Source organism: Globicephala melas, chromosome 13, assembly GCF_963455315.2.
Source record: "Globicephala melas chromosome 13, mGloMel1.2, whole genome shotgun sequence".
Lineage (NCBI taxonomy): Eukaryota > Metazoa > Chordata > Mammalia > Artiodactyla > Delphinidae > Globicephala > Globicephala melas.
In genome coordinates, this window is record NC_083326.1 from 67,123,791 (window position 1) to 67,151,108 (window position 27,318).

Genomic DNA, 27,318 nt, shown 5'->3' on the forward strand with positions numbered 1-27,318 from the left:
GGCTAATCAGATGACAGAAACTCCCAGCCCAGCTGGGGAGTGAGGAGCCTTGCCCAAAGGCTCAGAGGCAACAACAGGAAGAATTGACTGCTGCCATCTAGGACTGCTTTTGCTGCCAGCATGCGAAGCCAGGAGACAAGCAACCAGTGACACATGCTCAGGGTGAAAAGACAAGAGCACAGGTGAACACAGGTGCACACACACACCCTATTAGACAACGATGAGTTGACACTGGGTCACTCCCCTGCCCCCATGCATCTCCAGGGAATATCAGCTCTACCTGAAGGCCTGACTGCACCCAGGTCCCTAGCCTCTCTCCACTCCTCCACTTGAAAGCCCCGCTCTGATGCGCCTGTGCAGCAAAGGCCTGCGCACCCAAACTGATGCCCTTCACAACTACCAGGAAAGGGAACTGGCAGAGGATGAGTTTCTGCTCACCTTACAACCCCACCCCACTCTGGGGAGGCCCTAGAATAGGAGACTCCGAAGAGTCTAATGCAGCCTGCCAAAGACTTGGGGCAAGCATCTAAAAGGAAATCCTCCTCCTTAGCCAGTATCACTCACTACCTTTTCATTTATGCTCCTCAGAAAGGAAACCCACTGCTGGATTAAGGATCACTTAAGCACAGAAGACAGAATACTGAATACCCTTTGGCAACAAAATACCACCGCAAAAGGAAAAGGCTAGACAAGGAGCAATGGAAAGACAGAACTAAAACAAACAAAAGACTTCATCTTCTGGAATGCAGTGAGTACTTCACAACTCTGTTTCTGAAAAGCATGAGTCAGCAACAACTGTGGTTACAGAGAAACATTACCTAAATCTACTTCTGGATGTGTACATTTATTTAACATACCTTCTGGAAGAATTCAGCTTAAAGGCCTGACATGTATTTGATGAGTTAAGCTTTTCTATCTGACTTCTTTCAGGGGATCCTGATAGACCCTAAGTGGAGTTTTCCCTTAAGTCTTCAATGCTAACAGTTCTCCGGAAAGACCACCTCTGTTCAGTCCTGGGCTCTTTTTTTTTTTTTTTCCTTAAAAAAAAAAGTCATGCTGTTTGACTTGAAAGTCACCGGCATCATTCTGGCATCTAAGTGAATGACTGACCCAAAAGAAATAGCTCTAAAACCCCTCAACTGGCTATTCCACAAGACCAGCGCCTGCTGAAGCACTGCTTCTTGCCATAAGCAAGATGGCTCGGCTGACCTATGCAGTCAGCAGGGGCAACCACGGCTGCAACCTGCAGCCAGCTGCTGTGGTCCCCCCACCCCACCCAAGCCCACCTGCTTGCCTGCCTGCACTCCTGCCCCAAAGCTTCATCCCAATGAGTGCAGAGAGGGGGAAATGGTAGCGTTAGTGTGGAGAAGTTACTGTAGGTGTGCAGAAATCACAGACAGGTTGTTGCAAATGCTCACCATGTTTGATCAACACGGTCAATGTCCCTGCAAGGAGGGGAGAAAGAACTCAGAGAAGAAGCCAACTAAAGACATTTGGGCTTGGGGTGAGCATGGGGAGAGATACAGTCCTAGAAGCATCATCACCAGACAAAGGTGGTTCCATTTTCAATCCAGGTCCATTCATGTGGGTGGGCTATGTCACAGTTCAGATAAAATTCCTACCCCAAGTAACACTGAATATCCTCCAGTCACCACCCCAGCTGGGGCAAAGCATCCCTAACCACTCACTACCCCAACCCAGAAGGAAGAAAGAAGTCAGGAGCCTTATGGATTGAAGACTATACCCTAAGCTATTCCCACTAGTCCTCCAACCAATAAGTATGCGGTCAGGGAGAGAGGGTAAGGAGTAGGAAAACGAAGTTCTCTGCCCACAGCAGGAAAACTGTCTTTGCTCACAGCAGCCGTGCTGAATGGCTTATTCTAGGAATAAGAAATGGCTTATTCTAGGAATAAGAAATGGCGGTGTGGGTGGTGGTAGCAGTTGCTTCATCAATCCAGGAAGCAAAATAAAAAAGGGACATCATTTTCAAAACTTACTCACGATCACTCTAAAATGGAAGAAAGACACCCAGTGCAGTTCTGCAAACACTAATTTCAGAGGCACAAAAGGTGAGTCAGGGTCCTGAAGACCCTGGGGTCTGCCTCAGAACACTGCCAGCCAGCTGCCTGCATCTTTCAAATCTGCAGGTTCTGTGGACCAAACCTCAGCCTCTACACCCCCAACCACCCCACCACACCCTCCCAGTGGCACCTGCAGTGGTGCTTCCTGCTGGCAAGCCAGAAGGCGCTGTCGCATGCATAGCAGTGGGCGGCCAGGTGGTCAGGGAGCCAACGGGTCATCTGTAAAACGGATGAGGCCAGGTTAGTGACAGGAGATGGGCCATCCAGCCGGAGCCAACAGAGCCATGCTGGGGGCAGCAGGAGTCACAAGGACCACACTGGCTCCAGTGGCACCAGCCCATCAGGTCTGATGTCAGCAGTACAAGAAAGGCGTCCAAATCGTTTCCCTGGAGGGGACTCCAAACTCCCCTGAGATCAAGTGGCAGGCAATAGCACCCTGGGTCGCTATGAGAGCTGGCAAGGCTCCAGTTCATAGAGGCAATGAGGAGAGAGGGCTGGCCTGCTGCATCTCCCTTGCTGAGAAATTCTAGGCTTGATGGGAATTCATAGATGCTGAGATTCAGAGAGGCTCAAGGCTAAGTGTGCTGTGTGGTCATTCCTTAGCCAGGGGCAGGGGGAATGGATGATGGGAATAGAGAAGAACTGCAGAACAGTTGCATGGGTGGCACTCAGAACAGGGGCTGAGCCTGTACCTCCGTGTCCTGTTTATCCACCTGCTCCCAGCTGGCTTCAGAGAAAATCTCTGTGCTGCAGCGAGACAAACAGTTCTGATCCAGAATGCTTTCCGAGTCAGGAATTGAAGTCTGTTGGCAAACAAACACAGCTGAACAGAATGAACCTGGTCTCCTCCCAGAAGAAGAAAGGGCTTGGCAAAGAAGGGAGCACTGGGGACTTTGGGCGGGCCTGGGTGTTAGGGCTGCTGAATCTCTAGGTGCCTCAGCCATCAAGAATTGGGTTGAGCAGGTTCAGAGACAGGGCTGAGCTCAGCTATAAGAGAGATACACACATCTAAGGTTATGTGCAGGGATTCTGGAGTGGAAAGACAGGCTTCGGGTTCCAGGAAGTGAGTAGGGCAGAAGTGACCAGGATGAAGTGGGAACTCAGTGTCAGCTGCTTCAGGGGGCCTGTCAGTCCAACCCTGCCACTTACATGTGTGTGTTGAAACTGAGTGCTTTGGGCATGTCCTTTCTCTGAAGGACTCTGGGAAAATGAGAAACCATCATTAGTATAAAGGAAAAACCAAGTCAGTTTGAAGTGAAAGTCATTGGACGAGCCCGCCTTTAATGTACGCTGACTGCTTCAGAGCCAGACTCACACTTGTCCTTAATCACGTCGAGACTGCCTCCTTGAGAACCTCCCCTCAGGTACCACCACTCCACTCCGGTCACCAGGCTCCATCAGTGCTAACTCCCAACAGTGATACCTCTCCCCATTTCTACTGCCATCACCTGCCACAAGGTAGGTACAAATACCTGTTTAAAAAGAACTAAACCTTCACAGCTACAGCCCATGTTATGGTTGGGGGTGGGGTGGGGTGCAGCAGCTAATTGTTCACTAGCTACTGGGGTAGGACAGGCACTATGATTTCACAGGAATATTTGACATTGCCCTACAAATATTATTCTGCCCAGGAGTTCACGCTTTTCTCAAGGCATGATCCTCTCTCCGAAGAGAACTGACCAACCATATAGTGAGTGCTCACTCTCTTCCTAATTCTGTCTAGACAGGATACCTGTGGAAAGTAAGCAAAACAGGAAAGAAAAAGAACACTGCCAATCACCTGGCTGAGGCTGATCTCCAGCCTCTCTCAATTCTGGAACTTTCCAGTTCTTTCAGAAATCTGTACAAAGGGCGCCCCGGCTCAGTGTGCCCTGTCTCCTTGTGCAGCTATGGAGGCACCATGGTGTACTTACCACTTCATCCCCGAAGTCCCCATTGAAGCGTAGGGAGCTGGTCAGGTACTGGCTCTCCAGGCGACTCCTCAGCTCCTGGACTTGTTTCTTCAAGGTCTCCACTTCCTGCTGGTGGCCCGACTCAATCTGACGCAGGCGCTGTTGGATAGTGTCCGTGTACAGAGGCATGCCGTCATCGTCCAGGTGGCTGCGGGAAGGCTGGTCAGGGCTGCCAGTTGCAGACACCCTCCCCGAGTGGCTGTGCAGCCACTTGTGATGCAAGTTCCTCGAGTGTAAGTGGGCAGAGCTGCAGCTTGTGGCAGACAGCTGGCGGCTCAGTGAGTCCTTGCTCCTACCAGTCTCCCCATTGGCGCAGTGCCCATTGGGGGTAGGGTACTTCTGGAGGGTACTATGCCCTGGGAGCTGCTCTGAGGCCTTATTTTCAGTCTCTGGAGCACCATTGCACACAAGCCCCTCTTTACATTCAGCTAAAGGCAAGGCACAAGGAGAATGCGCTGGGCTCTGGGTGCTGCTGGGGGAAGTCCTATACACCAGAGATCCCACTTGGGGCCTCTCAGCCAGGCTCCTCTCTGAAGGCCTGGGCTCCATGGCTTGAGGAAGCTCCTCCTTGCCACTGAACCTGCCACTGCTTACCCTGGCAGGTAAGCAAGGTCTATCATGGCCTTGGGGACCACTTTCTGACTTCACTTTATCTTCCACTAACATGTCCATGGAACTATCCGCATTTGGTCCTCTGGTCTCAAATGAAACTTGGGAGGGCAGAGAACTTGACTGTGAGGTACCAAAGCCAACTTTCACATCTACTGAGATTGGAAGGACTGCCTCCTCCCTGTCCTGTGTGATAGCTCCTATTCGAGACTGTTCCACAGGGACCTCCTGGGCATCCTCTCCCGGGGGGGGCTCCTGGAGAGAACTGGGGAGAATACTGTGCCCACCCTGCTGCTCAAGAATACCCTGTGAGAGCACAAGAAGGCTGGTGCCTGGATGGTGGCTCCTTAGAGCAGCATCACCCAGTTCTGGCTCTTGATGAAGCACAATGGCTGGGCACTCAGGGGTCTTCCCCCTGCTCCCCTCTTCTAAAAGAGCCTCCTCTTTGACTTCCTGCATCTCCCTGTGGGCAGGCTCCTCTACCCCACTCTCCTCTTTGGTGGCCTCTTGCAGGATATTCTCCATCTGCCCCTCAGCTACTCCAGCTGCAACAGACAGCTCGGCGCCACCCAGCACTTTGGCTGGCTTCCCCAGGCTGTCAGGATCCAGAAGCTCCTCTCCAGGACCAGCCAGAGTGCTCAGTTCCAGCGAGCGACGGTGCTCCTGCCACTTCTCATTCAGGCTTGGGTCACTGCTGCGCCGGCTGGCTAGAGGCACTGTGTTCTCGCAGGCGGTGGTCAGATTGTCAAATGATCTAGTCTTTGGTAGCCTAAAGGAAGGAGTTTGGGGGAAATGAGAATATGAGGTTGTTCACAGGGAAGTAGGAGACAACAGGTTTTAACAGGCAGTCATTTCATAAATGGCTCCATTACGGCTACTCAAGGAGCCATGGCGCATCTGGAGTAAGGCTCAGACTGCAGAAAGGCAGAGCTCCAGGATGAGTACTTCTATTCCTCTGGCACCATCCCTACCCCATGCCCAACACATACAAATAAGCTAATAGCAAACACTATTTTAAAAAGATATTCTTCATGATACTGCTATGTTTCTCAATTAGTGGCAGAGGAAAGTAGCACTGCTGATCTTCTGATATTACAATATTTTAAATTATTATTCATCAGTCTGAATTCAATAAAGCTAATTCATAGGTCTCAAAGCCAGACTGTCTATCATCTGATGGCATCTGCCTTTCAAGCCCAGGACAGCAAGTCACAGCAGGGAGGCAGGAGCACAGAGCAGTCAGCCAGAGGGTCACAAGGAACCCAGAGGATATGCTCCATCACTGAGAAACTGCTCCTCAGAGATCTAAGAAAGATGTGTGGAACCAAATAATGTCATGATCTCCAACCATCCCTGGATGCATCCCAACACAGGAGTACACCCACAAAGGACCTGCAGTCTTGGCATCAGCCCCAGGCTCACCGACTCAGAGGTGTATCATCAGGGCTGGTGCCAGGGGCTGGGTATGGTGCACAGCTGTCGTCCACAGGGGTGGACGGGGATGGGCAGGGCAGGTACACTGCACTCCACAGCATCAGGTTACGCACGTGGCACACAGGGTACAGCACCTGAAGAGAGAGCGGTGGACACAGGTTTAAACAAATTCCAACAAGTCTGTTAGAAATGTCTAGAAATGAGGGTGAAGAAGCAAGCACCAAGCAGGAACGCCCAGCAGTCCTGCACAATCTCCAAGGGGCATTAGCATGAGTGGATGCAGCTCTATCACAGGGGGTGGTGGGTAGACGGGACATTTTTCACCTGACAGCCTCTGTGGGAATGAAAATCTAAAAAGAATTCTTTAAATCCATTTCTCATTAGTTGTTTCTTAGGTCACCTTTATTGAATGACTGGCTTTTCTCAACCTAATTTGTTGCTTTTACCACACAAGAAAATGAGTCATTCTGCTAGATGGTTGATAGTTCCCTAGTACAAAAGCTTGGCTTCAGAACACATTGTCAAACCTGTTTTATAGGATCATCTAAATTAATCAAGTGAAAAGGAGGGAATTTTCTTCTGTACTGTTACTTCCCCAGCAGGCACAGGAGAGAGAGAAGCAGCTAGCTTCAATCTTTCCTTGGACTACTTAACTGTAGGAAGAGGTTTATTAATTAATAGTCCAGCAAATCAGTATAACCTCTGATTAGCTTCCTTGTGACTTTAGAATTTAAGATGCATTCTGACAAAAGGAACATTACTGTGTACATTACTGTGTACCAATGCACAGATATAAGTGCCTCCTTTTCTCTGCTTAACAGAAAGTGTTCCTTTGAGGAACAAAGTCTTTTTTTTTTTTTTTGGCGGTACTCGGGCCTCTCACTGTTGTGGCCTCTCCGGCTGCGGAGCACAGGCTCCGGACGCGCAGGCTCAGCGGCCATGGCTCACGGGCCCAGCCGCTCCGCGGCATGTGGGATCTTCTTGGACCGGGGCACGAACCCGTGTCCCCTGCATCGGCAGGCGGACTCTCAACCACTGCGCCACCAGGGAAGCCCCTTTGAGGAACAAAGTCTTAAAGGGCCTGCCAGTTCTCCATGTGAGCAGAGGATCACACAGACACACTGCTAGTGTCACAAACAGTTTTCTGCTGAGACAGATGCTGTAATGGGGTATCATTGCCTGTTGACACTGGAAGGGTGCTAGGGGCCTGCAGCTCCTTCTGAGCTATCAGGGGCATCCAGGGAACAACTTAAGTGCCTCCTCCACCTGTTAGAACATGCTAGAAATAAGCTCTGGCAGAGGTGCCAGAAAAGATTCATGTCTAGAGTGGCAAAGTAGAGATGTTTGCTAAATCAAACCACCCTGAACAAAGAGCAGTCAGAAGCAGGGCAGAATAACCAGAAAACAGGCCTTTCTCAGGACAAAGTGGTTGGGAAAAAATGGAACTACTCCATCCAGAGACAACTGAGATGCCTTCGAGAAAACAGTCACTTCTCAAAAAAGATCCCATATGTCCCCATCCCCAAATTCATTCTGCTGATGAGGGAGAAAAGACTAAAGAATACATACGGCTTCTGACTGAGAGGAATACAGTAGGTTTTTGAAAGCCTTGTTGCCCGCCCGAAGCAGCGACCACACAGAACACGTCCGTTCCTGAGTATGTTTTTCCCCTCTCTCCTTGGCGTTGTTGCACAGGAATGTTCCAAACAGGCAGGAATAGGTATGCTGCACCAGTTTCACCTATGGGAGTCCAATACGAGGCAAAATCAAACAATGGGTACGCATTTTCTGGGGGAAGGTCAGCCCAGCTAAGCCACCTTCCCCGACACCCCTGATGTGCACTTCAGTTCACGCTTGGTAAGGATGGGGGACCCAAGTAAGCCACCCAATCGCAGACTCCTCATAACCCCAGCCACCATCACTCCTGAGTCAAAACGGCAAAGACAGGGTGTTGGCACCCCCATCCTCTTGGCCTCCCTTGTAAACAGTCTCCAAGGTCCCAAGTTAACAGCTACCCATATAAACTGGGCATAGGAGCAGGTCAGTGTGCAACCCAAGTCTGAACTTCTAAACAGCTTTTCATTCAGCAAGTTGCTATTGAGCATCTCACATACCCCAAATGTTTCTGTGGGTGCTGGACAGGCAACAGTGAGAAGACAGCTCTCCTGCCCTGGTAGAGCTCGCTCTGGCTGTGGGGGGAGGGGTGACCAGTGCTATGGACAACAATAAGGCAGGGTAAGAGGGCCAGAGCACATGCAGGGCAGTGTGAGAAGGCTCACTGGCCTCTAGAAACCTGATGGAAATGAGAGAGCAGATCATACCAGCCAGGGGTGGGAGAGGAGGCTACTCCAGGCACAATGGCCTTGAGGTGAGCACAGGATTGCAACTTCTGAGGAACTGACAGACATTGCATGAGGCAGAGGATGGGAGGAAATGAGCCTGGACAGGCTTGCAGGCCATTTTAAGGACTGTGGAGAGAGCCTTGGAGGCCTTGCAGGAGGGCCTCGCAGGCCATGTTAAGGACTGTGACTTTTATTCTGTGTCAAAAGCAGAGTCATTGGAGGTTTCTTGACAGAGGAATGATACGGTCTGTATCATGTTTTAGAAGGATTCCTCAGGCTGCTAGACTGACTCGGGAATTGGGGCAGGAGATGTGGTGGCTTAGACTAGTGTTGGGAACAGCACAGGTAGCAATAAGTTATCAGGTTTTAGATATATTTTTAAAGCAGAGCTGCAGAATCTGCTGACAGACTGATATGGAATATGAAAGAAAGGAGAGTTGAGGATGACATAAAAGTTTTTGCCCTAAATGAATCGAAGGTTTGAGTTGCCATTTGGTGAGATGGAAGACTTCTGGAAGATAAGTTTTGGGGTGGAGACATGGAAATCAAGAACTGAGTTCTGAACATGTTAAGTTTGAAATACCATTAAGACATCCAAGTGGAGATACTGAGTAGTCACAAGTGGATGAGAGCCTGGAGTTAAGTGGAGAGAGAGAGATCTGAGCTGAAGACGTATACATGTGGGAATCACAGACAGCAATTAAAGCCAACAAACTGGATGAAATCCCTAGAGAAGGAGGCTGAGCCCTGGGGTACTCCCAGCATTCACGAGTGGGGAGGGAAGGAGGAACCAGCAAAGGAGACAGAAAGGACCAGTTGGTGAAGCGGAGAACTAAGACTGTGTGCTGGAAGTCAACTGAAGAAAGTGTTTCAAGAAAGGAGTGATTAAATTGTGCCAAATTTTAATGATGGATCAAAGAAGATGAAGGCAGTCAAAAGGTACAAACTTCCAGTTATAAAATAAGTAAATCGTGGGATGTGATGTACAGCAGGGTGACTGTAAGTTAGGAATACTGTACTGTATATTTGAAAGTTGCCAGGAGAGGACATCTTAAAAGTTCTCATCACAAGAAAAAAACTTCATAACTATGTATGGTAACAGATGTTAACCAGAATTTTGTGGTAATCTTTTAGCAATATATACAAATATCAAATCACTGTTGTACACCTGAAACTAATACAATGTTATCTATCACTTATACTGCAATTAAAAAAAAGAAGGGTGATTGAAAACTGATCACTGGATTAGAAATGTGAAGGTCACTGGTGACCTTAACAAGAGCAGCTCTGGTAAAGTGGTGGAGTGAACACCTGACTGGGCCAGGTTTAAAAGAGAATGGGAGGAGAAGCGTTTGAGAGAGTAAATGTCAAGACTTGAGGAGCTCTGCTGTGAAGAAATGAGATATGAAAAATGAGGTAATAGCTAGAGGGGGATGCAGGACCCAGAAACGGTTTTGATGAAATAGGAGGCACTATACCATGCTTGTATGCTGATGGCAATGATCTGGTAAAAAGGAAAATAGGCTGATGCACAGGGCAGGGAGGAGAAACGCTGAAGCCATGAAGCTGAGCAAAGGAGGGGAGTGGAAGCTGGTGCACAAGTGGAGGAGGGGCTGGAAGAGGGCAAGGATAGTACATCCTCCTTCAAAGGACAGGGAGCAGAGAGTGTGGAACAGACACAGGGGGGTTGGTAGATGGACTGGAGGGAGCAGATGAAAATCTATTGCTTCTATTTCTAACTACTGTTTAGTGCTTTTATCATCCATTTTAAAAGTTATGTTTAGAAGAACTCAAAGTTTATGTAAACTTAGTACACATGGATTCACTAAATAAACAAACACCTGTTTATTACTATTGTTTTTTAATTAAAAATGGAAGAATGACCCCTCAAATTCTAGAAAGGATGCAGTTTCATGTGAAAACTGGCCCACTAACATTTGCATTGATACCCCTATGAATTTAGAAGGTTCCCAAAACGAAGAATCACAAGCCCAAACTCACAAGGAATGCTTCATTGAACTCAAAAGAGCACGGAAATTGCCTCTGAAGCTGATGAACACAGTCCAGCCACTGTAAAAACACTGGGCAACGCTCGTTCAGATCATCCGAGTTCTCCCCATGACCACACCGGTCAGCAAACTTGTGGCCAAAATCCAGCCACTCCATCTCCACGAGGACCTGGAAACCCTGCGGGGAAGCACCCAGGAGAGACCCATTTGTGCTTGTCTATCCAAACTATAACTGTTCTGAGCCTGTCACCAACAGTGATCCCTTTTAACACCTTCCCACTAAGCCCACCAGGAGCCCCTAACCCAGCCCCATGGCCAAAGGATGGGACACAGGCTTAGGGCAGTGTCCCGATTCCCTCAACTCCATTCCATAATCATCAAAAGGGTGGTAACTAAGCATTTATCTAAGTCTTCGTTGAGACTATTTATATTTTTAGCCCTTCATTCACTATAAAAAAGTCATACTTTTTTCCCCCTTAATTTCTTATTTTTTAATTTCTATCTTTCATGGTATACTTACAAAGTCATGTTTGTAAAACCTTTCCCCATCCCAGATTTACATATATTTTAGGGTACCTTTATGGTTTTTCTTATATCTTTAACCCAATAGGTGATTATTTCACAATAGGGTTCTTTCTCCACAGAATATTGTGGTGATATACAGACCCATTACCATAATAAGCATGTCAAGATCCTTCTATAGAAGCCCCACTTTCCTGGGGTATGCAAGTAGATACTCTGCAAAGGAAAACATGTCTGTATTCTCAATACCTGGTTATTCACAATCTACCCCCTTTTAAGAGGCACAAGCACTGTGGTACGTACCACAACAATTTAGCTCAAGATAAAGGAGTAATGATTCAAAACTACAGAAATTTCACTTTCACTGGACCTAGCCACCTCAATCAAAACTGATCATAAAACCCTCCAAGGTTTCCCCCACTCATCCTGAAGTGTCAAATCCTACCTCTATGGTTCGGTAATAAGGGTCCAGCAAGAGCTTAGCCAATGCCACAATCTGGGGGGTGCGGTCCCAGCCATCCGAGCAGTGTGCTAGCACTGGTCGTTGATCACGATCCACAGCATGCACTACCAGAAGTGCTGACTTCAGAAGCACAGACAGGTGATGGAGCCATTTTGTACTTTCAAGAGCTGAGAGCCAACTACAAAAAATAAAACAGAAGGGGATAGGAAATGCTGATTTTTATGATATACTGGGTCAAGCCAAATACCAGTCATATTCAAAAGCAATTCCCAAAGACTTTTCCTTCCAAATAAAACACTGCCAAAACAAACAGAAAATCTCTGTGTTTACAAAGCATGTACAAGGATAAGACCCAAGCCCTACCATGGAATAGAGGAGAGCCTTAGAAATAGGACAGTAATTAACAGGGCCACCTTCTGTTCCAAAAATCTTATAGCTAATTTCCCAGAAAGAATTAATATTTAATATTCTTTAGTCCATAATAGGTATATCTACCCAGTATAAGAAAAGTAGCTCTTCCTGGAATCTTCTCCAAAAAACAACAAAAAAACCCAAAAAACACAGCCACTCTGAGATGGGAAAGAGAAAATATTTATATTTAATGATCAGCAACTCTGCCCAGCAAGTTCTCAAAAAAAAAAAAAAAGGTAAAGAAAACTCAAATGTAAGTATGTCTGTAATAAGATACAAGCTAGATGCCACATCCAACAACAGTGCAGACAACATCGCTTACTACCCACACCCCAACACCTACCACTGATCAAGTCTTGAATGTCTATGGATTAAAACTGGATGGGCCCAAACTAATGATTTAGACTCACACAAATTAGTACGCCTGTGGCTACACAGCTGCTGGGCTTAGTACAGACTAGATTCAGCAGGGATCTAAAAACCTTTTGAAAGGCCTTCAGGAAGTATCAGATCCCAAGAATGGCCCCTTGGGAATAATCACAAGCTGACCACAAATGGTTTTTGAACTGTGTTGACATTTTATTTCTTGTGCCCTGTCATGAATTCTACTCCCCAACCCCCCAAAAAAGCTCCAATTTCTCCAAAATGTGATCAGATTTGTAGTTAAGACCACAGTCTAGTCCTTCAAACTCTGAGTTTGAGGAGAGAATAAATACTTCTGTCAGGGGACTATGAGAAGGCTTTTGCCAAGACTAGCCTATAAAGGCTTATTAAACCTTGGGGAATTTGGAATAGTCCTAAGAGATGGTCTTTCCAGGCAAACAAACACCAGAATGTACTGCATAAGCAGTGGCTTCACATGGATTTGCTTGTTATACCAACCAGACTCTGACTCCTCAGTGGGCAGACACTGTGTCTCAGGCACAGCTATACCCTCCTTGTGCAGTGCCTAGCACACACTGAAGGTTCCTACTTTTTAAACCGTGGATAAAAATTCTGTCTCAAGACCTTCTATGTCCTACTAATACCTGAGAAACATTTTTTGCTGGTGGATTATTTATTCTCATTCCTCACACAGTCTTGAAAAAAAATAAAAGATGAGGCTTAGAAGAACAAATACTAATTTATCTCCTGGCCCCTGGAGAAACAGTAAATGAGAACCTGGTTCTCTTGAACCTGACTGAATCATTCTTACATACCACTTGGTGTCGTCCGTCCATGCCTAACACAGAAGCTGCACTGCAAAATCTGCCAACGGAGGAGGTGTGCTGAGACTCCAGGCTCCCTTGTCCTATTCTCAAAAGCTGAGGTAGCAACCTAAGCATGCCGTAGCCCTCCACGGCCGCAAACAAGTGTCAGAAGGCTCGCTTATAAGCTGGTCCTGCCTCTGCCATAGCTTCTTTTTATCCACAAGGGAAGCTTCAGTACTGCATTATGATTTGCTGCCAAAGACAGACAAAGCGTTTCCTTCTTCCTTTACAACCTCCCTCCTCCTCCCTGACATTCATTTGGACCAAGCAAGGGCTAATTACATCTTCTTGACTCAGAGTTTAAAAAACAGCTTTTTAAGAAAGAATTTTAACTTATGGAAGATATTAGAGATCAGGTAGTACTGACTCTATCCCTTTTATTTTATAGACAGGAAAAACTGATAACCACAGGAATTAAGCCACTGGCCTAAGTCACACAGTCAATTAGTGGCAGATCTCCTGAATCCTCAACCAGGCTCTTTCTATGCCCTCCCCTTCCTTTAGGGAAGAGTACTACTAGCTAGGTTCTGAATATGTATAGCAGATGCAAGTTGCTAATCCCCAAAGCAGGGCAGCGATCTTATTTCTTCCGTCAGGCTTTTCCCCAAGGACAACTGCTTCACCCTCTGGGCTGATTGCAACTGTGATGAATTTAATCATTTGCTACCAGGACTTAGTACAACTGGTTCAGGCAGCCATTTGATTTAATAAATCAAACAATGCTGCAAAATTGATGCAATCATGAGATCTACTGAACAGAACCCAGGGAAACAGCTATGGGACCTAGCACAAACACCAGAACAGAGAAAATTCTGTCTTCTCTGGCACATTTCTGGCTTCCTGAAACAGTAAAACAGGGGCTTTGAAATATTTATCTGTCCATATTTGTTTTACAGAGCATTCCTCCTAATTTTTCTTGTATTCAAACAGTTCCCTTGGGGGGAGGAGTGTTATTTCACCTTCCTCACAGCAAATGCCAGCCATTCATTTTTAATAAGCAATAAAAATCACGGTAATGTTCTTAGTAAGTAAGATGGTAGTTTAGAAATTAGAAGCAAATGTAAAAGGAACTGACCTACTGGCAAGTTTAAAGAATTTTTAACCCTTTTCAGAACATAATGAATAAATTTTTACTCTTCACAGTAAAACATTCCAGTTCATAGCAAGTTAAGTGTCACTACAGTATGTCAGAAAACAAAGAATTAAGTTACTCTGAGTCAAAAACATGTGGAAGAAAAGGAAGAGGGCCCAGGAAAAATAAGAAGGCAATGCTTCCATTCTGAGGGCTGAGATCTGTTCTTTGCTGCACATTTTAAACCTTTCAAAGTGCTAGATTTTTCTTCCAGCTCCTCCTTTGTGCTGCATGCTCCTAACACAGGAGTAAGAATAACCATGGACTCTGAAAGTTAAACTGAAATTTACCAAAAAATAGAAAGACACTTTCAAACTCATTTAAAAAAAAAAAAAAAATCAGTGCAAACTTAAAGCCAAAGCCAAGGTCTTACTTTCCCGGATCTGGCATCTGTGTGCACAGCAATCGCAGAGACTGAAAACTCCTCCGAATTGAATGAATATTTGCCATCCCCATAAAAACAACTTCACAGTTCGGGTAATACTCTGGAGAGAATAACAACAAAGAGAACACAAATATGTTGAATTTAAAGTCCAAATGGCCAAATTTAAAAGGAGCAAACTGGCTATATAACAGACCCACTGTAGCTGCTGACTAATGAAATGCCAATGTTTTGATGCCTATTAGCCCAGTCCTTTATTATGAGAGGAAAACAATGCTTGATTTTTAGCTGTCTTTTCAAAAAGGAAGGTTAGATTTGTGAAGAAGATACTGATATAAAATAGAAGCTGTTATTTTTTTTTTAAAAAGATGTGTATACTTCCATCTTATCCCAGGTTTACTTCTTGGGTCTCTCCTCACTTGCATCTCTGGAATCTCTTTGAAAAGAACCTAGCAGAACCATGCATTTCTGCATTCAAATTTCACCTTGGTACAACTGCTTTTAGATTCCAGCTTAGCTCACAGCTGAAAAAGGAGCTCAGTGCCTCTACCTGCTCCAACAGCACACAACTGGCACCTAACAGGTCCTTGGAGAAAGCCAGCGTTCAAACAGTAGGGGTGTTATAGGTCAAGACTGAGGCACTTTGCTAGAGTTTTGTATCTGCTGCTTCAATTTCTACCCCATGTTTTCTAAGTAAAAGTCATGTGAGGAGTTTTCTGTGAGGCTAGTAATGAGCATACCCACTGTCAAACACAAAAAAAAGCTTTTAGAAGGCTGAGAAACTGAGCTGCTAAAGAAGCTTCCGAACATAACAGGCCTTATTATGGGAGAGGATTTACTTTCCTTATCACCTAAAAGTTGGCACAGGGAAGGAAGATTCTTTGGTTTCACTGCACCTCCTCCTCCATTTCTCCCTTAAAAAGAGCATACAGTATTAAGAATCCAAGAAGGAGCTCTGGCTGTCTCAAGACAGGTTGAGGAACATGGCTTTCCATTCACTTCAAATTGAGAACTAAGACCCAGCTGGGCATGGGGTGGACTCACAGGGACAGAGGGTCAGGGACGAAAGCACTGTGCACCTCACCTGGGCATTCACAGCCTCCTCCTTTGGCTCGGTTCGCCACAGCTGCTGCATAGGAGCGTGCATCCAAGATCAAAAGCTTCTGTGGTTGGACAGCTAAACTCTCTGCTCCTGAAGCATTTGACAGAGAAGAATCTAGGGACATCAGGAGCAGGAAGGAAAAACTAAATGAACCTGTCTCTCCCAGAATTGCCACAAAGTAAGAACCACAGGCACTTATTACAGTACTCAAAAAACTCGATTAAGTAAAATCCACCTAACCAAAACTACATTAATACAATAGGACTTCTCTCTCTAGTTTGTTTTCTATTTTGCCTACAATCTCCTATACCGCATTTCTACATCTATAGTCCTAGAATGACTACAACATAATCCTGGTGTTTTCCCCCATGGTCTGGAGACACTGTAGGTCCCCTATCACATATATAATTCCATCTTGTCATGATGGCAAGAAAGACAACAAACACTCTAGTCCACTTAAACCAAGTCTGAAACAGAGGGTCTTCTGGTTTTTGCCAAGATCCATGACTCCTCGCACAATCCCATCAACTGATGCTTCACACTCTCTCTCCTATGAAACAAATTCTGTGTCTTACAAGAAGAAGGCCATTTCAAGAAAAGGTTCTCAGATGCTATAAAAACTGCTGCCAGAGGCCTAGGGAGCACCTTACCAAACTCCACATCAGAAAGGTCTCCTGCACTGGGGAAGTCTCGGGGACTGTTCCTAGTTGACAGCTTGCTGCCACTGGATCGGGAGTCGGAGGCACAAGCTTTGGCTACTGACTGCACCAGGTGCTCATCATCAGCATTTCGCCAGCCCCACCAGCTGACCTCCGGCTGTCCACAGCGGGCAATGACAGCTCCATTGCTCTGGTGCCTGTGCGGGGAACAAGACAACAACTGTACCCATCCCAGTGGCCCCATTCAGATGCTCTGTGCTCATACAAAAAGTGAGATAGTAGATTTTAAATGCCTTAATGAACAGCTTGACTGCAAGTAAGTGATGGGTTAGCTTCAAGTCCTCTCAGGGCAGAAGTCTTATACAGGAACAAGAATAACAAAACCCTGGGACTTCCTTGGCGGTCCAGTGGTTGAGACTCCACACTTCCACTACAGGGGACACGGATTTGATCCCTGGTCAGGGAACTAAGATCCCACATACCGTGCAGTGCAGACAAAAAATAAATAAGTAATAATTAGGGACTTCCCTGGTGGTCCAGCAGTTAAGACTCCGTGCTCCCAATGCAGGGGGCCCGGGATTGATCCCTGGTCAGGGAACTAGATCCCACATGCCGCAACTAAAAGAGCCTGCATGCCGCAAACAAGACCTGGCACAGCCAAATAAATACATATTTAAAATAATAATATTAATAATAATAATTAAAAATAAAAAATAACAAAACCTATCTGCATCTTTCTTGATTATCAAACCATTTTAGAGACCTCTGTAGAATAACCAACAAAATGATAAAAGTGTATTGTCAGAGAAAAATATTCATAAAGAAAATACTTGAATATTTATTTTTTGAAAATCAGTTTAAAAACTACAAATACCACACTTAATAATGAAGGATTAATCTCTCCTTTTTAATACTACACCTGAATATCCTAGCATAATAGATGCTGACAAACATTTGTTTCCTCACTGACTTCTGAGGGCCCACTGTAGCAACTGTACACTTAGGGCTGGCTTGTACACTTAGGGCTGTACACTTAGGGCTGGCTTTTCAAAACAAGATCCCACACGTGGGACTGATATACTTACCTGGCCCATAGTGGACTGCTTTACAAAACCTCCTGACATTTCATGAATCACAACTGCTCTTACTATAGGCTGATAGCTCAATGAGCCAGCCACCCTCTGTAAACTATTAGAAGGAAATGAATAGAATAAACATCAATAAGCCATACTCTGATAAGATCCTTTATCAAGAAATAAGACCAGGGCTTCACTGGTGGTGCAGTGGTTTTGAGAGTCCGCCTGCCAATGCAGGGGACATGGGTTCGTGCCCCAGTCCGGGAAGATCCCACATGCCACGGAGCAGCTAGGCCCGTGAGCCATGGCCGCTGAACCTGCACGTCCGGAGCCTGTGCTCCGCAATAGGAGAGGCCACAACAGTGAGAGGCCCACGTACCGCAAACAAAAAAAAAAAGAAATAAGACCAGAAATCATACTCATAGTCTACCTTAAGATGCTCTAAAAACCCAAGCTTTTCTTCATTAGTAATTTTAGTTAGGCAATTTTAGCAACTAAAAAGTTATAAAGGTACTATTATTTGGCGATGAAAAGGAATCAAGTTCTAATACATGTTACAACACGGATGAACCTTGAGTATGTTATTGCTCTTAAGTGAAAGAAGTCAGTTATGAAAGACCACATACTATGATTCCATTTATATAGTGTCCAGAATAGGTAAATCTATAGAGACAGAATGTAGATTTACTGATAACCCAGAATTAAGGAGCTTGGGGAGGGAATGGGGAGTGACTACTAATGGGTCTGGGGTTTCTTTTTGGGGTGGTGAGAATGTACTAAAATAATTGTAGTGATAGTTGCAAATATACTAAAAAAAAAAAATCACTGAGCTATACACATTAAAAGAATGAATTGTATGTGACATCTCAATAAAGCTGTTTTTAGAAGTTACAGAGGTAATCAGTTCACTTTAAAAATAAATGAGTAGAAAAGCTAGTAAGCAAAAAATTTTAATGTCTCCCAATTCTATATCCTAGAGAGAAATGTCAATGTCTTTTACTCCCATTAAAGTTGTTTCTAAACACATATTCATATACACATATAACACATGTAGGGCACAGATGGATTTTTTAAAAACAGACTATTGAATCTATTTATCTTGTTCAAGGAATGTGAGAAAGATTTTTTTTTCAATCCTAAAACTCATAAGCAATAAATTAAATTTGGCAATAATCAAATTCCACTGGAACCATCAGTTTGCTTGTAGTTTTTAAATCCTCCCTCATTAGGAGACAAATAATGGAAAGTACTTGTGTATTGCCAACACATTCAATTGGGTCACCTGCTGAATGGAGCCAAACTATAAATAAAACCTCACTGATTCTTAAAATGCCTCCTAGCATATTATAATAGGTGCTGAGTAACCAATGAGCTGACTGACAGCAAACCCTTTACAGGATAGGCTGGCAGGGCCTTTCCTGCACATCCTTTTCTTCTGAAATCTTTCCCAGCAATGCTCGAGACGAACAGTAGATGGCACTCGTCAGCCTGGGTCTTGGGTTTTAAGGGCCACATTATTATTTTTTTGGCCGCACCACGCGGCATGCAGGATCTTACTTCCCCCACCAGGGATCGAACCTGTGTCCCCTGCAGTGGAAGCAGGAGTCCTACCTAACCACTGGACCGCCAGGAAATTCCCTAAGGGCCATAGTATTATAATAGCTAGATTGCAACTGAACTGCTGCAATAAGCAGTGAAGTTTTCTGCAGTCTTCTAAATGCTTTAGATTGCATGAAAGAACAAAAACACTACAGCTAAAAATCACTAAAGAGCATTTCCATCATTTTACAAATAGAACAAGGAAAAATAAAAATTAAGATGTCCAATGTATGAGTCCCCTACTAAACACTAAATGCTTCAGTTTTATATAGAAAGATACAAATGTTTAAACTATCCTTAAGTTAGTATTAATCAACTCCCTAAATAACTAGAAGTTTCTAACAATCACTCAATGCACAAAGGGGGAGAGCTGTGAATTACACTACAGATGGGTGCCCTTCGCACCATCTTTCTGTGTTAAAGCAATCTCTGTCTTCAATAATAAATCCAATTAAGCACTCTCTCATCACTATAGGAGAAAGCACTAAATCAGGTGCTGGTTCAGCATGGTGCTGTCACGTAACTGCTGCTAGCAACCTAAGGAGTCATTACTGCAATTTACAGACAACTACATTCAGTAAACACACGATGGATTCAGAAGCATCCTGCCACCTGAGCTAGGGAAGCTTATGCCCTCTGGAATAAACTTTGGAAGGGGAAAGAAGCTTCCCATGTTTACTCTAAGTTTTTCTTCAGCCTACACTTTTAGGCCTCTCTACCAACAGGCAGAATTCACCAAAAGACCCTTACTTTGAGAATGAGAATCCTTTCCCCTTATGCTCAAAGTCAGCAAACCTCACAAATGCCAGGGCTGCTGATCTAACACAGCTGCTGTCCGCAGAGCAGCAGCTGGCTGCTTTCCCTATTTGAGCTGGGCCGATCACTGATAAGACTCATTAATCCTTTCAGCTTTCACTGCTCTCTCTAATTCCTGTGTCATCCTTACCATTTGAGTGATAAGTAAATTTGGTGACCTACTTTTCTAGGAGTGTCTGAAAACAACGGTGATGAAAACTGAGGCTGAAAACTTAATGGGTTCCACTGGGACAGAAGCAAATACGTACTTTTCCATCTCTCCCTCTTCAGGGTGGGCATCAGAATCTGCCTTCCATGGGCTAAACAAGCTGGTTACCTCAGTGGGAATTCCACAATGAAATAAACCCCTTCTTACAACCTCAGTATTTCAATGGACTGCCTCCTGGCATGAGTTTCTAACTAAACCTCACTGGTTTGGCCCGAATTCAAGGAGTGTCCATAATGTCTGCAAACTGGAAAAATGAAATGGAGAATGTGATATTACAAGGACATCTGAAACTGTTCCAAAATAAGAGGGAATGACTTCTTAAAAATTTAACATGATTCTGTGAGAACTGAGCTAGCTATTCACTGAATTATAAAAGCAGCCCTCAGGAATACAACCTACTCCAGACATTGCTTAGGAAGCCCAGTGCTTCATTCAGATGTTGCAGCATACCTGTGAAGTAAGAACATCATTCCCATTTTACTAATTGGGAACGGGCTGAGGTCAGTTAGGGGACTTACTCAAGGTGCCACAGCAAGGCGTGTCAGAGAGAAGACCTGAATTCTAAAACCTGTGCTCGTCACCACACCACCACCCCCCTCCTAGGACCTGCCTCCCTTGACTCTCCCGCCTTTGATCTCTGATAGCATCTATCCAGCCAAGCCCTAGCCTTCTTCTCTAAATGCTCCCTCTCAAAGCAGACCTCTTCCATCTGTCAAAGTTTCAACCACAAAGACAATCACAAATGACTCAAATCTACACTCCCAATTCGTACTTTCTAGGATTCATCTCTCTCAATCCAAAGGCCAACATCTGAAGCTAAATGCAATGAGCACATTATCTTCCCACAGAATGTCAGAAGGATCTTAAAATAGCAAGTCCAGCCACTTTTCTATTAAAATTTTTTCAGTGTCAACTGAATCATCAGGTAGTGTTCCAGATGAATTACTGGTATATGAATGGACGAGCAGCTTCAGCAATAAGGAAGTACAGAATAACCTGGAAAGTTCCCTGAACCACCCCCCACCCCCACCCCCAGGTTAGCAGCAACAGAAGCAGCAGACCACATGCAGTGGGCAGTAGCACCAGACCAGGCTGGGTCTGGCCAGGCTTACTTACCTGTAGACAACAGCGGGGATGCGCTTCCAGGACCTGAAGCTTGCGACACTTTCTAGTTCTTTGTCAGTGATCCAAGCAGGCACTATGAGCTCTTGTGGATAGCTACCACACAGCCTAACAGGGAAGGTGAGGAAGAGGGAGAAGGGAAGACGACAGAGAGGGAGGGGAGAAGAGGGAGAGACATGAGTGAGCCAGCAGAAGGATGTCGATCAAGCTACCCCAGAGCCAGTTAAAAGGCAATGAGGAGCATTACCTGAGTCTTGGCCTGCTCAGCAGAATGGGTTGCCTTAAGTGTTTACTTATGTATATGTCAAATGATACGATCTTGGATTGTTCCACTTGATGCTGCCTTTTGGAAATCTGGGGATCTTAACTATCAATGTAAAAAGGGGAGGTGAGAGGCAGTTACTCCATTGTAACTGTTGTAACCAATATGTGGGTCATTTCTAACTACACAAATGCCCAGTCCAACTGCAGAGGTGGAAGTCTGTGTTACCTCTACCAGACCCTCAGTCTTTCAGGGAAACATGAGAAGAAGGGCCAGAGCCCACAATTTCAAGTTTCCAGAGACCTCATAGGATTACTAACATATTCTTTGATGTGAACCAAACAGGGTGTCCTAATTATAGGTAACAGGTGCAGCCATGGGTATATAGATAGAGCACTATGGGTCAGCCCCATCTGCATACATAATCGTAGCTCCATTAAGCCAAGTTAGTAATGTGAATATGCTATTAATCATAATTTCTATAAAACATACTTCAGAATAAACTACACTCAAGGGGAAAAAAAGCTGTTTTTCTCTTTTTTAAATTTAACTTTTATTTTATATTACAGTTGATTTATCATGTTGCATAAGAAAAGCTGTTTTCATTAGGGAAAATACTAGTAGGCACATACTAGTCCAGCTGGTGCCCTAGAAAGCATTATTTCTGATAGGTTTTTTACTTACAAGACATCTCTCTCTCTGGGAAACCCAATATTCCTTCTCAATAGCGAAGGCAATAAGACATTTAATCCAAATCCAAAAATACACAAACTGCTCCTCGTCCTCCACTACCATCATGGCCTACCTACTCTATGCATTAGGGGAAGAGGCAGAAAAATACAAACTGCTTAGGAATTGAGGGATCTGATCATTCTGCACTATATCTCTCTCCCTTATTCTCAATTTCCAGATTAAGTATCAGGAATTCAAAAGCCTAACCAGGAGAAAGGAGAGTGACCAAAAGTAGCTCCACAAACTTCCTAATACCTATCTACAAACTCCTAAAAATAACCTAGGACACAGATTATAAATTAACACTCTAACCATAAGTCTTGTTCCTTTTATCTTCTTCAAACTTAAGAGTAAATTTGGCTCTTATTCTTCCTTTGTAGTACGAAGAACTTTTCAATGTCCTGAAGGCTGGTTCTGAAGTGGAAATAGTGGACTCAAAGAAGTTAATTTTTAAAATCCATATTAAAAAGAGATTTCTGAAAACCACTAGCTTTTGAACTCAAAAATTTTTTCTCAACAAGCTTAGCTTAATTCAGGTTTTGTTTTACTTCACCCAATATTCTGGATCACTATATTCCTTGTTCTCTAAGGATTACATTACCTAGTAGTCAGCTCTTCAGCAAGTATGAGCTTCTCACTTGTAGATAAGTAGTTTCCAGTATAGGAAAGGTGGGTTACATGTGAGCAAAGCCTGTGGCAGCCTCAGGCTCCCTGAGGACCCACCTCCTTGCTCCACCTCAATTCTCTAATTTGACCTGTCACTGAGAACAGGCAAAGTATGATACGTCTGTAGCTCCTGATTCTTCACACCACCTCCTTGACCAAGGTCCATGTTAAGAGCTGTGCGTAGTAATTAGCCGTTGTTTTTCCAACAAAAAATGAAATGCTCCGGTGGCTACCCACAAACAGTCCAGGAAAATACCTATCATAATTTGAGGCAGCTGGAAGGACAACAGAGTGATTAAGGCCTCCAATTGCTGCAGGGAAACTTAAGAGGAGAAGGATATGTTAATTTTAAAATTCTGGACAATTTTCTTTTGTTTTATAGAAATTTGGATCACCAAAATCACAGTAGTTAACTGCCCTCCCCTACCAAAGTTCTTATACCTTTTAGGGAAATAGGTAATGGGAAATATGTAATAATGGTTACATTAATATTTAATGGTTAAGCGATCATAGCTGTGACATTAGTTTTAGAACAACAAATTAGAGAATAATACGGTAGCCTATTTCATAGGATCTGGAGTAAAATTACAGTAAAAACCAACTCGTAAGTGTTTTATCACTGCTTCTGAGATCACTAATCTTATCTCTAATGTGATGTCAAGCAGTGATGAGAACAATAGAAACTCCCTGTCTACAGGTAAGCACAATATTATCTAGACATGCATGTGCCAGGAAGAATAGGAGGGGATAGAAAGGAAGGTTCCAGGATCCTACTATAAGTAAGGATCTCTTTCCACTCCAGTGATAGCAATGGGAACAGAAGGCTCAAGAAGTACGCTGAAGATGAGGCATTTAGATTTAATAAATAAAACTCCATTTCAAAGAAAAAGTCTAAATTCAAATGTCCTGCCACATGAGAATTGGGGTTTCTTGCAAAGGCAGTGGCCATGAAACAGTCCACAGGGATCAAATACAACTCACTTGTACTTTTCATTGATGTTGGAAATCCTCCAGGCGTTGTTCATATCAAAACCCATCCGCTCCACTTCGTTTTTAAACCTTGATGTTACGTGCTCCCCTAGGAACCAGACAGATAGAAGAAAGGACGAAATGAATATGATTTTCCACAACAGGTGGAATGAAAGCATTGCTACCCTGCTCAGTTATTTTTAAAAAGGTATTGTATAAATAACATATTTAGTTAAAAAAATCTCCTGCCAGGATAAGACTATAAGAAGAAATGAGGAAATTAATTTTGATTTTAATTAAGAATTAGTATTATCTCTTCAATTAAAAATAAACTAAAAAACAAAAAAAGAATATTATCTAATCACTACTATCAAATTTGAGAGTAGTATCACTGGGCTCATTTTACAGAGGACAAAACTGAGACTGAGGTGATTATCATGGCAGGTCTGTCTCATCTCAAAACCCATGTTCTTATCCCTATACTGGCTACTTTCCCATTTCCACACTGAGACTGATGTATACATAAGAAATAAAATCAACAATTTCATCAAGAGTAGTAGTATAGACCTATAACTCCTCATGAGAAACACTTTGGGCCAGATTTCAGAACCTGAATTTTCTGGATTTTAAGGTGTGCATGTATAGTAATACTGGGTTAATGCTATCAACAGCATTAACCAAACACTAACATCCTTACAGTGAAATGCATGGCTAATTCACACTAAATGGGATAAATAAAGCAACAAATAGTTCAGATCAAGTCAAACTACCAAATAAAATAAAAATCTTTTGATTTTCAGAACCTTACAGATTACAGAATTGCAGTTAAAAGATCATGGACTTTTAACTGCCAGTACCGAGGAATCTCAAGAAACACCACACTAGTAACTACAGTGCTGAGCATTTGTAAGAACATCCACCCAAACAAGTATAACCTGCCTACATTTGCCCTAATGAATTTGGCTGCTTCTTCAAGACAGCGAGCAACAAAGGCAGAAATGAACCGAACATAAAAGTCATTAAATCTGAAATAACTTCCTTCCTTGAAAACAGTCCTAGAGCAGTAATTTTATAAAAAACAAATAAACAACAACAACAAAACAAACCATTAAGCAGTACCTCTAACATATAGTATTATAGGTTGTAAAATAAATACTGGTGGGGGCTGGGAGAAACTACAGTAACAAAAGCATAAAACAGCCAGCACTGGTGATCAAAGCTTTGCTCTCCCTGGGAGAAGAGCTTCAGAATACGAAATAGCAATCACTTGAATGAAGGACAAGTCTATAAAACTACTTCCCATTTAAACTGCTTCTCTTGAGCTTAAACTAAGTTATTATATGTTTCCTGAAGGAGAGCTATAAAAAGGTGAGGTTCAGAGATGCAGGAAGAAATAATCAACTGAATCTATCCCATTTTGGAAAAGTTTTAAAAGCAATATAATCTTCCAAATAGGAAAAAGCTACCTGAATTGGAGTGTTGTCTACAAATTGCAAGGAATGGTGACCATCAATAATTCTACACAGGGAATCTTTCACTTTTAATCCCAATATAAAAGCTGTAAGAACTATGGCAACTTCCAAGTTCATTAATTAATGACAAGATTTTCCCCAACCTAGGATACAGCTCTAAGTCTTTGCAAAAGGTAAAGGTATTTTAATTAATGGTCATTTACATTAGTACCTCTATCTTAAACACATACTCTAAATAGAATCTTCTATAACTTTAAAATAATCACTGGCAAAATAACAACAAGAACCTCCTCCTCCTCCTTCCCCCCACTCCTCTCCCACCTCCTTCTCTTCCACCTCCTTCCCCTCCTCCTCAGGCAGTTTTCTACATAGAACAATTGCCCAAGAAAGGGCTTAGAATTACCATCCCCGGCATGAAATTCTGAGCTACACACAAAGAAATATACACTGAGTACTGAGCACAGAAAATCTGTTGTTTCAAGTTCCTTGAGAAGAGTTTTAATTATCTTTGTATCCTCTAAAGCAGTGACTTCATCAACTTCAACTTTGAAACTGACCATCACAACCCACAATAAGAATGTTTTGCATCACAACTCAATACGACATATTTATTTTTTTAAAGTTTCACAAAATACCCACCCTTACTATGTGTGTGATACATTGATATTTTCTATCCTGAATTTTCATTTCATATTTCATTTCTTAAAACTTTGATTTCATGACCTACTGGTGGATCACAACCTAGTTTGAAAACCACTGCTTGAAAAAAAAATTTAGCAGCAGACCTTACATACATGAGTAATTCAACTGGCTTTTGCTAAATTGTGTTAGAAGTTCACTTGTGTTCATTCTGCCAGAAAAGTGCATGCAAAGCACATATATTGCTGGATTTCTCTTAAGAACTCCCCTCTCAGAATTCTCGTGTCTCCACTGATTCAACATTAGATATGCTGTAATACCCCAATTTATTTGTTTAGCTTTGTATTTCCATTTCAACCCTTCCTGTGTGCCTCCCCCATCCCCAAATGAGGATCTGTCCCTTTTTAACATTTTGTATTTCTTATACTACAAACAGTCTAGCAATTCTTATTTTAATGGGAATGAAAAAATTTTAAAGCAGTAAATCCCTCTATCATAACCACAGTGTCAACCAGCAGTCTAAAAAAAACTTCCCCGCAAAAGCCTAGCTTCCTGGTAATTCTGAGTATTCAAGCCTACAATTATACACAACTTAAAGGCCTGGGATAGAAGGGCCAGGCCCTTACTGTAAGGAAGAACAGTATCAGAGTCAGAGAAGGTGAGAACTAGCCCTCCCAGATTTTCAAATACAGAGGGAAGAATCCTTCTTTTCTATGAACAAAGGTCCCAGTACAGTCGTCTAGACGTACACTTACTGGACTGCATTTAAACTCAGAAAACGGACTCTGCTGACAAGGGCTTTTACTTTATACGAAACAGGCAGCTGCACAACAGTATATGACCCAGAGTCATGCTATTCATAGTTAATCAAAATGTGCTTAATGGGTATATCATAGAAGAGAGGTCAGAGATGTGGGTCTGATGCTACTAAAATAGCAACTGAATTGCCCAGTCATCTGTCAGAACTCCAGATTAATGCTGAAGTACAGAACAGTCACCAAGAAGGCAGCTAAAATGAGAAGGATGTTGAGCATATGGGAGAGAAGCTTTAAGCTTTAGTCCATTCTTTTTTTTTTTTAAATTTTCTCCTGTTAATTTTTTTTTATTTTTTATTTTTGGCTGCATTGGGTCTTTGGTGCTGTGTGCAGGCTTTCTCTAGTTGTGGCGAGCGGGAGCTACTCTTTGTTGAGGTGCGCGGTCTTCTCATTGCAGTGGCTTCTCTATTTGCAGAGCATGGGCTCTAGGCACACAGGCTTCAGCAGTTGTGGCGCGCGGGCTCTAGAGCGCAGGCTCAGTAGTTGTGATGCACAGGTTGAGTTGCTCTGCGGCATGTGGGATCTTCCCAGACCAGGGCTTGAACCTGTGTCCCCTGCATTGGCAGGCAGATTCTTAACCACTGTACCACCAGG

The 27,318-nt window shown here is 43.7% G+C and overlaps 1 protein-coding gene and 1 long non-coding RNA gene across 8 annotated transcripts in view; one reads left to right on the forward strand and one right to left on the reverse strand.

Annotated features, from left to right (window-relative positions):
• The window catches only part of LOC115855464 (uncharacterized), a 56,991-nt gene extending 46,434 nt beyond the window's left edge, over positions 1 to 10,557 (forward strand). For both annotated transcript variants that reach the window (XR_004040456.2, XR_004040455.2), the window contains one exon: positions 589 to 10,557. This is a non-coding gene — a long non-coding RNA (uncharacterized lncRNA). The remainder of the gene's footprint in view (positions 1 to 588) is intronic.
• MTMR3 (myotubularin related protein 3) overlaps positions 1 to 27,318 on the reverse strand; it is a 136,842-nt gene that overhangs the window by 2,658 nt on the left and 106,866 nt on the right. For 4 of the 6 annotated variants that reach the window (XM_060311126.1, XM_030860772.2, XM_060311124.1 and 1 more), the window contains 12 exons: positions 23,811 to 23,907; positions 21,164 to 21,277; positions 16,340 to 16,545; positions 15,672 to 15,803; positions 14,579 to 14,690; positions 11,395 to 11,590; positions 10,420 to 10,605; positions 7,646 to 7,816; positions 6,065 to 6,210; positions 3,995 to 5,411; positions 2,774 to 2,884; positions 2,212 to 2,300 (listed from right to left, as the gene is read on the reverse strand). In XM_060311126.1, coding sequence (XP_060167109.1) covers positions 2,212 to 2,300; positions 2,774 to 2,884; positions 3,995 to 5,411; positions 6,065 to 6,210; positions 7,646 to 7,816; positions 10,420 to 10,605; positions 11,395 to 11,590; positions 14,579 to 14,690; positions 15,672 to 15,803; positions 16,340 to 16,545; positions 21,164 to 21,277; positions 23,811 to 23,907 — 2,977 coding nt within the window. The remainder of the gene's footprint in view (positions 1 to 2,211; positions 2,301 to 2,773; positions 2,885 to 3,994; positions 5,412 to 6,064; positions 6,211 to 7,645; positions 7,817 to 10,419; positions 10,606 to 11,394; positions 11,591 to 14,578; positions 14,691 to 15,671; positions 15,804 to 16,339; positions 16,546 to 21,163; positions 21,278 to 23,810; positions 23,908 to 27,318) is intronic. The other 2 variants (XM_030860774.2, XM_030860777.3) reach the window with 2 other exon arrangements.